Source organism: Pinus tabuliformis, chromosome 9 (assembly GCF_031772625.1).
Source record: "Pinus tabuliformis cultivar Carrire ecotype Pingquan chromosome 9, CPIR1, whole genome shotgun sequence".
Classification (NCBI taxonomy): Eukaryota; Viridiplantae; Streptophyta; class Pinopsida; order Pinales; family Pinaceae; genus Pinus; species Pinus tabuliformis.
Window position 1 is genome coordinate 471,673,990 of NC_142307.1, and position 11,039 is coordinate 471,685,028.

Genomic DNA, 11,039 nt, shown 5'->3' on the forward strand with positions numbered 1-11,039 from the left:
CAAGATGAGTGAGTCGAATAGGTCGACCAAGCAAGTTATGGGTGCAACATCACAGGCAGGTCAAGTTGGTCTAGACGAGGTTGGGTGCGAGAGGGTGAGATGGAGTGTTGACTTGATGGAATGGAACAATGTTTTGAAAAGTCAAAGTGTTAGCCAAGTGAAGAGTCGTGTCCCAACCAATTAGCATATTAGTTGGGTGAGGTGCAACCGAGATGTATTAATACACAAAGGGCTTAGAACGAAAATCCAAGTAGAGTTTGATGGAGAAATAAGGGCATTCAAGTAACAAAGTTTGGTGGGATAATCAAGCCCAACTTGGTAACAAGGGTAGACAAGAGTTGGCATGACTATGGTTGCTTCCTGCGAAAAGGGGGAACATGTGGGTCGAGTGACTTGTGGCCTCCTCCACTCACATAGCAAACTCGGTTGAGAGCAACCCGATTTTAGGTGTTTGACAATATACCCAAAATTTGGTGTTCGTTGGACCTTATGACGTGAACAACAAAATTTAAGGTTTGTGTTGTTATGGAAAATTGAGGTTTGGTGAGAAAGAGTTGACTTTTGGAGTTCGACTGTTGGGCAAACTTTTGGTGTTCAACCAGGAGAATTGAAGTTTGGTGTTGGTGACTAAATTTTAGTGTTTGGACAAAAAGGCACATTTGTATGCATTGGCACGATTTTTCCTATGTTGTAAGCCAATGGGCTAATGGATGTAAAACTTGTCATTATCATATGATTCTTTCAAATATTACGTTGGAGAGCTGGTCACGTGATTTCTTGGTGTACTTGTATATGGTGTATGTATACGTGTGCATATGATATAAGAATTTAGTTAAGTAATATTACGCATGCTTAACATAAACAATTGTGAATGCATAGTCTAAGATTAAGTAAAACCAAGTCATGCAAAACATGCGAGGTGAAAGATCATTGGTGCCAAACACTTGGAGCATGTTTGAGTGCTTGGGCCGAGACATAATTATTAGCGGCATGACACATTCCCTACTCTTCCAATTGTCAACACAAAGCTATTTCCAACACTCCAACACAATAAAATGCATCCCTTGGTTGAATGTAGGGTGGCCTTTTCATTATATTGTCGCATTAAACCATCAGACAACACCATATTGGCATATGGTTAGATAGAGTTCATACTCCTCCCTACTACTCTTTCCTTTATGTGAAGAACCTCACTAGGATTTTATTCCTCTCATTGTAGAGGTCCTTACTTCATGACAAGCATACACAATTGTGAACTCGCTTTTTAACACTCTAACCAAAAGTTAGTTATAAAATTTACATTATTTTTATTTAATTTATTGTTTTCTTTAAATAAAATCTATTTTTATTTTTTTTAATGATTTATATTATGTTTTAATATAAAAAATATTATGAACTATATAAGTTAAATAGAATTAGGTAATAACATTCTTGGAGTTGTATAAAATCTCAAGTTTTTGTTATCAATGCACATTTTGTTGACATTTTCACATTCGATTATTTATTTTATAAAACTATTTTGTACCTAAATCCAATTATTTTCCTTCGTAAAACTATTTTTTTTACCAATCCATAAAATTGAAACTTATATGTATTAAAAGATACTTCACCACAATAACTCCCATTTTGTAATTATAATTACTACTTTCAATAAATATTCACCATAATAACACTCATTTGTTATTTAATAAGATATATTAACATAATTTAATTATTATTAGAGTGATGTGATACCAAATTTATTAACAATATCACTATCAAAAATATTTAGCAGTGTGAAGAATAACCTAACTTAATTAAGCTATTTTTTTTTTTTTTTTTAACATGCTAAAAAAAATACAATTTTAATTATTAAATTTATATAATTTTTAAATTTTTAATTATTAATCCACTTTTAATTATTAATCCATTGCTGATGTGAAAGACAGAACCATGAGCAAATTTGAAAGACAGAACCGTGTGCAGTTGCTTCATTTGTTTTACTCTAGCAACTTAAATTCCAACCACAAATTATGGTGCCACGGCCACGCCCACTTAGAGCCTGTGTTTCCCAATCTCTCACCAGAAAGAATATTAGAAAACTGAATTCAGGTTCTACCGATGGAGAAGATATTGGGCGATATTTTTATAACCAACCCATGGTATAGCTATGTATTAATACTCTTCTTTCACACATATATTTACATTTTTTTTAGAGTGATGATACACTTCATTTATTTCCATATAAGTTATTCATTTGTTTAATCGGTCAAAGAAATATTTGACTTGTATTTAGATATTTAAAACAAAATAAATTGATTTGTATCTAGATATCTGAAACAAAAATTACACTGGGATATTCTAACACTAAATATTAAGATCGTTTCCCTATCCACTGCAGAGCACTGTAAATTATTAATCGCTGCTCACTGCAGAGTGCTTTATGAGTCCCTCCTGCCCACTACAGAGAATCGTATTTAGTTGCTTTAGAGGATGTTAGGCAGTCTTTTGCATTATTAGAAAATCCTACTGGTCAGGTTTTTCCTGAAATCTTACAAATGTGTAAGGTTCAAGGCAGAGTACAGGTATGGGACCCCTATCAAAAAGCCTCTTAAAAGTGTACGGTTCTAGAAACAGAACAGGTCGGAAACCTACCAAAAAGCTTCTGAGAAGCGTTTTCCAGAAATACATAAAGCTGAGCCACAATAAAGGTATTTTCCACCTTTTTAGATGACGCCACTCGCTAGCAGGGGTGGAATTTGACGGACAAAATGCCTGTCACTAGCCATTTTGGCTGTATAAGTTTAAATTTTTGACGTGACCGTCTTTTGTGACGTGGGTTGAAGTTTATAAAACTAATTGCAGATGCTAAAATAGACGTTTGGAGCAAATTAGCAATATTATGCGGATATTAATAAATGATGGCTGAAATTTTTTCATTTAGTTTGATTTTTTTTTTCAAATTTGTCCCTCTACGAACCACCAAAACCAAGTTCAGCCCGAGGAAGGCTTATTAGTGCACGACAGACTCAGATATGGGGCTTAAATCAGAAGGAGAATGTAGACCATGCACACCATGGCTGCCAAAAGTGAAGATGCTGGAGTTACCGAATGCCAAGGTACAAAATGTTGATGAAGATGTTTTTCAAGAAGTGAACTATAGGCCCGTGGAAATTTTCATAAACCTTATGTTGTGGGACACCATATTTGCAATGTGCGGGTGGGAGCATGGTGATGTTGGTTCATTTCCTCTAAGAGATGAGGCCAAGAGGTAGTTCTCCAGCTATCATTGTAGAGCCAAACTTGGTGGTCCTAACCATGAAGTGCAATAAGCCATCAATATTCTGCAACACCAGTTGAATAGACATAGTGTAAGAGTCCTTGACACCTCAACTAATAGAAGGTGCATGCACAATGCAAGGGAAATTCAAACCCTTCACATCCAAAAGGTGCTGGGAAATTTGACCCTTTAATATTCTAACCCTTATGGGTTCAACCAAATGCGAAATGGCCTTGACAAACTCTAAATATGCTCAGGGGAGAAGCGTAGAGAGAGGAACAATCATTTGAAGAGAAGCCAGAGGAACTGTCAGCAATCTTCTTATCTAGAGTAGGAAATGACATGTGTTTGTCAATAAACATTAGAGAAGGAGCGTGGTAGTTGCAGGAGCAGGAGGATGTAATGGCTCAGTGCAGCGAGTGATGGGGGCACATGATTGGAGTTATGGAGAAGAGGTTATCTGTAAATACTTTTTTTTCATCATACGTATATATACTCATTTCCTCTGTTCATTATATATAATATTTAGATATATTCTTGAAAATTCACACTTTTTTATCTTTTTCCATTTTGTATATTACTAATTCCTTCTCTCTTCAAATTTAACATAGTAGAAAGGAATGTTGCCACTCAGCAAGGCATAGAGGGTTGTCTGTTGTTGAGTTGAGTTCAATTCTATTGTACATTATTGATTTGTCTTTCCTTTTCTTATTATGCTTCTTTCTTTTGTTGATGAATTTTCTATGTCAATGGTTATTTCTCTTGCTTTTGTTCTTGTTCTTGTTTGTATGTTTTTGTGGAATTTGGGTTTTCTGTTTAGCTTTGATATTGGTTTTTTAAAAGTGTTTTTTATTGTTTACATTTGGTATCCAATGGTAGAGGAGGTGATAGTTTCACTAAGTAAACCTATAAGTGGTTGATGTACATTCCACATTATGTGGAGCGGGTAAAAGATGTCTGCATGGTTTCTTTTGGGTTTTATTTTAATAAATAAGTACATTTATGTGTTTATTTTATTTTATTTGTTTAATAATATTTTATGTTTATGTAGGTGTAGAAAGATTGTGTAGTAGCTCCTGTGAAGAGGTTGGATTATGTGAAGGAAAAAAAATTAACATCATTAAAGGTACTTTTCCTATGATTCACACTTAGCTTAATTTATATACCTCAAGTTCAAGTGGTGAAAGAAGTTGTATTTTGTTCTATTAAAAGATTAACATATTTATTATGGAAACCTAAATGATGAAAATAAAATCTAGCAACCTTACTTTATTTGGTCTTCTCCTTGAAAGACTTTTCCATTGGATAGCTATATCATTCTTACCCAAATCGTAGGTCACCTCCCCTCACTCTTAACCAAGTTTTAAATCTAGTTTCCTCCAGTCTTGACTATCATCTATAGAGGGCACTACTTGACATGAACCCCTCTCTTTATTTTCCAAGAAGACATTACATTCCATGGAGATGATGAAGATCTTCATTTGATGGATTGATATTTCACAATAGTGATGCCTAGAGTTGGTTTGAAAATAAAATATGGTTGGCAACTCTATTAATTTTTGTTTTCGTGGTAAGCAATTTTTGAAAAAAGCAAATGTGTATAAAAAGATAAAGATATGGATGGGAGTAATTACAAATATTGATGTTGTAAGAGCAAACACATACAAGCAATAATGAACATCTTCCCAAACAAAACTCTACAGGAAACCAGAAATCTTCTAAATCAACTTATTAATGTTTCACTCTGCAAATCTGTTAGTTTCGTTGGTGATCTTATATGTCTCATCATATTTCCTTAGTCACATCTCATATATATAAATGTTATGGCATGTCCAAGTCAAATACATTTGATTTCAGAGTTATGTATATTTCATTATGAGTGCTCTATGCAATTTCAAACTAAGAATGTGGTTTCAATAAGTCATTTGTGTGTTATAGTCATTTCCTTAATATGATAAATATGTAAAAAAATTAACATCAATATGTTATTGAAGGGTAATTTTTTAATCAAACCTTTATCGATGAAGTGATTATTTATTATCATAACATCATTCTCTAAAAATAAAATTAAAATTATGAGGAAACTGTTGGTTAGAAGTTAAATTTTTTTTCCTAGAGTCTAATAAAAAAACTATATTTTGGTAAATTGATTTACAACTTGAGTAATCTTTTTTAGCTGAAATTACAGCTTACTAAATAGAATTATTCCAATAAGAATGGAACTAGAAATCCACCTAAGGTTTTAGAATTTTCAAAATAAACAGTTTATTAAAAAAAACAAGTACTTTCTTAACAAAAATTCAGTTAAATAAATTGAATGAAGACTGATCCCTCGATCAATCCGAATAAACCATGAAGCGGACAAAGCTAGCCAATGTCGGTGAGGTCAGATCTAAGTCTCCACCCATGTCAGCGAATATCTAGTCGGCATAATTGTATAAAAGCATAACGTCGGACTAATACACAATCTCACGAGGATTAAAAAATGGAGACTGTAATTTTATACGGTGAATCCCAAAACAACAAACCAAAAAACATTCAGTTCAGTTTACATCTAAGTGAAAAACGCTATGAACAATCACACTTACATCTATCATACAACCTGTAAAATAGTGTTCTGCAAAATAAGGAATGGAAGGGGAAGTTATGCACTCAAAAGTTTAAAATGCGAACCTAGTAGATATATAGCGTCTGGAGAGTAGAAATACAAACAAACATCTATAATAGTGCTGTAGAAGACTAGATTAGCTTATTGCACTTACTGTTAAAATATTTTTTCACAACTTTGTTCCAGTAAATTCAGATTATCCAGCTATTCAATTGGTGCAGTTCTGCGTCTGGAATGAGTGCGTTCCAGTTCGACTCCTTGCTCTTCACCGTTTTCGCCAGATAGCTCCTCCAGGGATTTGCCATTTGTTTCAGGGACAAGGAATGTGAAAAGGAAACCAAGGGCATTTGTTACCCCTAAGAGAATCAGAGAATTCTTAACGCCAATACCCGTCGGGTAGCCTTTGTCCACTTGGGCAACATGAGTGCTCTGAGCGGCGTAGAGAAAACCAAAGGCTCCAACAATGGCTCCCGCTTTACCTGCTGCCGCCGATATGCCGTGGCATGTGGAACGAAGCCTCGCGGGAAAGATTTCAGCAGGCACAATGAAGGTGGTGGTGTTTGGACCGAAGTTTGAAAAGAAGAAGGTGAGGGCATAAAGTATAACAAAGGCCCCGTGATTGCCGCCGCAGTAGCCGCTGTCACATTTGGTACCCCGCCAGTGGTCGTATGGAATAGCGAGCGCGAACATGAAGACCGTCATGAAGAAGAATCCCAGCAGTTGAATTGTAAACCTGCCTATGTGGTCCACGAATGCGACTGTGAACCAGTAGCCTGGGACTGTCGAACTCAGAGCAATAATCGACTGCGCTCTAGCTATTTTATAAACTTCTTCTATTGCATTCATTGACTTGGCTGAGGGAAGCCATCCCACAGAAGTGAAGATGTCCTTCTGGAAAAGATTTTGGCTGTAGAAAGCGATGTCGAACAGAAACCATGTGCTTGCAGTCCCCAATAGATGTAGGCCATGTCGCCTTGCAAACTCTTTTGAAAATAAAGCGAACCCCAAGTCATTCTTTGCAACCACTTCATCTACTCGGATATCTGCTTCAATGTCTACCTGAAGAACCTTGGACATGTCGGCCGCGGCTTGCTTTACGTTTCTTGCGACGAGAGCCGTGTAGCGAGCCGTTTCCGGCATTTTCATTCGCCAGTAGTATGTCAAAGCAGCGGGAACAGCTCCGAACATGAGAATGATCCGCCACACATAATCGGCTTCATGAGCAGTCGAACCTCGAGGATCATCCTGATATACAGGACGTTCGTACTTCTTGTTGAATGCTGTGGAGACGATAATGGCCACCGCACCGCCGGCAAGAATCCCGAAGCCTTGCATAGCAAACACTGCTGCGATGAACGCCCCTCGGGTTTTCTTGTTGGCATACTCCGACATAATGGTGGCAGATAAAGGATAATCTCCGCCGATGCCAAAGCCGAGCCAGAATCTGAAAAAGCAGAGCGTGGTCATTACGGATTTGGCTGTGCTACCGAACGAAAGGCCAGACGCTATGGAAGTAATAACCATGATCATGAGCGTGACTCCATAAACTTTCTTCCGTCCCAGTTTATCGCCCATCCAACCAAAGAAAAGTTGTCCGGCAAGTGTTCCGCATAAGGCCACCCCGTTCACAGCAGCCGAGACATTTGGAGGCAAAGAACCGGGACTCTTGCTGCTCGGATCGAAGTAATAAATCCTTCCCAGGAGCTTCGTGACGGTGGAAATGCAGAACAAGTCATAGGCATCCGTGAAGAAGCCCATGCCTGCAATAATGATTGCAGTAAAGTGGTACCATTGCGTTCTTGCTACGTCCAAAGCATTTAATACTTCCAGTCGATTCCTCGCCATGATAATTCTTGGTTCAAGATTTCCTTTAAAATCTGTTGTATCTGCAGAGCCACAGGGGCACAATTGATATGTTAAAGCTCGGGGATTTTGTCCACTTTTCGCTACAAGATGAATGAAGTTTTTTTTAAGTAGATGGATAGAGATGGAAACCACAATATTAGTAATCGTTTTATCCAATTGCTTAATGCTACAAGATTAAATAGATTATAAGACTAAAAGTCACTAAAAATACATGACTTATTAAATTTAACTTTCTAAAATTAACTAAAAGTAATATTTAATTAGATTTATTCAATTGCTTAAAGCTACGAGATTAAATAAACTAAAAGCCACTAAAAACATAGGACTTAAAAATACATGAATTGCTATATTTTACTTATTTTACTTTTTGAAAATAACTCAAACTAATATTTAACTAATTTAAAAATACATCAGATGTAAATTTAACTTTTTAAAAATAACTTGAATTAGGAGCACGGAATTGTTTAGACCATCCAAAGTGATTAGAATTGGGGTAAAAAAATTCAATTTTTTTTTATAAATGTAGTGTTTGAATCATGTTTTTGATGATAGAAATGGATTCAGCACCATCAAAAAAGTGTATAAGTATGAATTTTAACAGCTTTTACTTACATTTACAAAAATGATGATAGGAATGGATTCAGTACCATAAAATGTAACTATTTAACTTTCTAAAAATTACTCTAACTGATAAGTAACTGGATTTAACTATACTTCATGACTTATTCTCTAAAAATAATATGGAAATTAAATATAGAAGCCTCTATGCGAGTCGCGACGAGGACATTACTAAAGTTTCGAGAAGTCAGATATGTTTGTATTTTATGGAGGCAGAAACAAACTATTTCAAGGCAAAACCTATACCAGGACTAGTTTTGATCAAGAAACTACTCTGAGGAATAAAAAGCTTCCCAATATTTATGAAATTGAAATCCAAACAAAGGCGAAAACGAAGTATGGATTCAGGATAGTAGAATTGAATACCATGATTATTTAGTATGAGATTCATGAGACCTGATAATTTAAATTTTCAGATTTAGACTGTTGATATCCTAATGAATTTCAAAATTTACATTGGAATATTGATTAGCTTTTTCCGAAGGATGTTAAAGAGGACAATTTTTAAAGCTTCGCAGCAAGAACTGCGAAACAAGAACCTTCAATTTCACAGAGCAAAGTTCTTCCGAGGAGAAAATTGAACCCTACAGTGTGAAAATGAGCCAAGAAAATGCAACAAGGATAAAGTCAAAAGTGATGGCCACAAAGACTTCTGGAAGCCAAGCTGATAGAAGCGATAATTTAGAGTCGTAGCCGAGAAAACCAGAGAGGAAAATGGCAAAGGGCAGTAGAAAATCATCATCCAAGCTAATAATGAAAAACCTAAGCCCATGCACCGCACAGTCCACTGTCTTGCGGCAAAATTACTAACAATTTTTTAGAAAACAACAATTAAAACTCTAAGCCATTTCAAAGATCCAAGAAATTAGACATTCGAAAAGCTTGTTATTTTCTCGAAATATCCGTACTTCATTGACCCAGAAATAAAAATATTTCACAGAAAAATCTCACCAGGACTAAATGTCGTTCGGAAACTGTTCCTCAGAATCGAAAAACCTTACAATAATCTTGAATTCGATCAAAGAATTTCCCAGGAGGTAAAAAACGGAGCAAGAATTTCCATCAATATAAACAATTCTGAAATTTAAGACAGAGATTTCGAAACCTCGGTACTTACAGTCTAGAGCGTTCTACAGCTGTGAAGCAAAACCATACAGACAGATTCTTCACAGCAGAAACTGAATCCTAAAAACAGAAAAGCGGTGAAAATCAGAAAAAAGGTTGAACTAAAAGTCATGACCTTTCTTCCAAAAATAAGTCAAGCCCCTGAAAAAACAGAGAGAAAAACGGCTAAAAAACTTGTGGAAAATCGTCGTCCAAACCACTAAAGAAAAAATCAAGGCCACTAACTGTCATATCCGCAATATTTGCGAAAGCTTTAACCATATTTAACAACTTCAAACATATATTCAATTATCAACTGCATGTCAAACTGAAGTTCGAGTGCTGATTTCGACAAATTTTCGAACTGAAGTTCGATTGCTGATTTGGACAAATTTTCGAAGAGAATACCTCTCCGCTTTTGTAACTTACAGCAGATTCGATGCCAGACCAAAATTCACAGATTGAGGCCATTATTTGTGCGCAATATTCGAAAATAGAAGCAAAGGAGTTAGGGTGTTAGGCTGTCTTTTGCTTCTATTTTCGAATATTGCGCACAAATAATGGCCTCAATCTGTGAATTTTGGTCTGGCATCGGATCTGCTGTAAGTTTTAGCCTAAATTACAAAAGCGGAGAGGTATTCTCTTCGAAAATTTGTCGAAATCAACACTCGAACTTCACTAAAAATGTGAAGTGTCTACCTTGGCTATTTCTTCGACGGAGGTGAGAGCCGAACACTGAGCGTTAGGGATTCCCCGCAATAGCTCTATGCTTAACCCCGTCCTTCTGACATATATATTAATTATCCTCACAGATTTTTCCCGCGGTCCTATTCAGAAGCTGGATGGGCCCAAGTCAGGCCACGGGACCAACCGTTCAAGGTACATTGCCTTCTCTCATTTTCTATCGATATGAAACCCGTTTCCAAGAAAGTCAAGTCAATGTTACCTTCTCCGATCACAAGACAGAGAATGGATACCTTCGTAGAAGTTCCCGAAGTTAAATGTGATGCAGGTTTCCCCGTGCCGATCTTCTTTCGAAAGGAGTTGTCTATAACGAGATTTTTTGAAATTCTTTCCGGCGGGTTTTTCCGGTCGAAATCCGGCAGGAATTTATTGGAATCGCAAGTTTGATAGCTAGTTTCTGCACAATGAAAGCGTCCCAAGGGTTTTCGAGGGTGCTGAATCCAAATATACAGTTAAAAAACCATTTTAACTGCAACAAATCAAGATTTAATCTCAATTTCTTCCGCCAGATTCCGTCACCGGAATCTTCAAAAAGTCGCATTATAAACAACTCCCTTTCGAAATGACAAACTTCGATTCAATTTTCAAAATGAGTGTGACAGCTATTTGCATGCAATGTTTTTTATCAAAAGAAAAATAAAATGGCAAATTATTATTAAAAAAATTAAAATGGTAAACATATGTAACTCTGGATTTATTTACCGTGCACTGACAAAACTGCAATTCCACACAAAAGGTAAATAAATTAAAAATGAATTACTGATACTTCTCCACAATATTTTTAAATTGAATATTTATTTTTAAACAAAGATTTAAATAGACATTTCAAAAATGTTTTTG

General features: G+C 36.0%; 1 protein-coding gene across 4 annotated transcripts; it reads right to left on the minus strand.

Moving 5' to 3' along the window:
- Positions 1 to 5,814: 5,814 nt before the first annotated feature.
- Positions 5,815 to 10,323, minus strand: LOC149149238 (putative inorganic phosphate transporter 1-3). Of its 4 annotated transcripts, none has more exons than XM_089438797.1 (3): positions 10,155 to 10,323; positions 9,469 to 9,536; positions 5,815 to 7,753 (listed from the first exon to the last, which is right to left on the minus strand). In XM_089438797.1, exon 3 carries the CDS (start codon positions 7,710 to 7,712, stop codon positions 6,072 to 6,074), a length of 1,641 nt encoding a protein of 546 aa, XP_089294923.1. In that variant the 5' UTR covers positions 7,713 to 7,753; positions 9,469 to 9,536; positions 10,155 to 10,323; the 3' UTR covers positions 5,815 to 6,071. The 4 variants fall into 4 exon arrangements, with proteins under 4 accessions (XP_089294923.1, XP_089294924.1, XP_089294925.1 ...); XM_089438798.1 differs by having other exon boundaries at positions 9,469 to 9,617; XM_089438799.1 differs by lacking the exon at positions 10,155 to 10,323 and adding an exon at positions 9,702 to 9,769.
- Between the last annotated feature and the right edge of the window lie 716 nt (positions 10,324 to 11,039).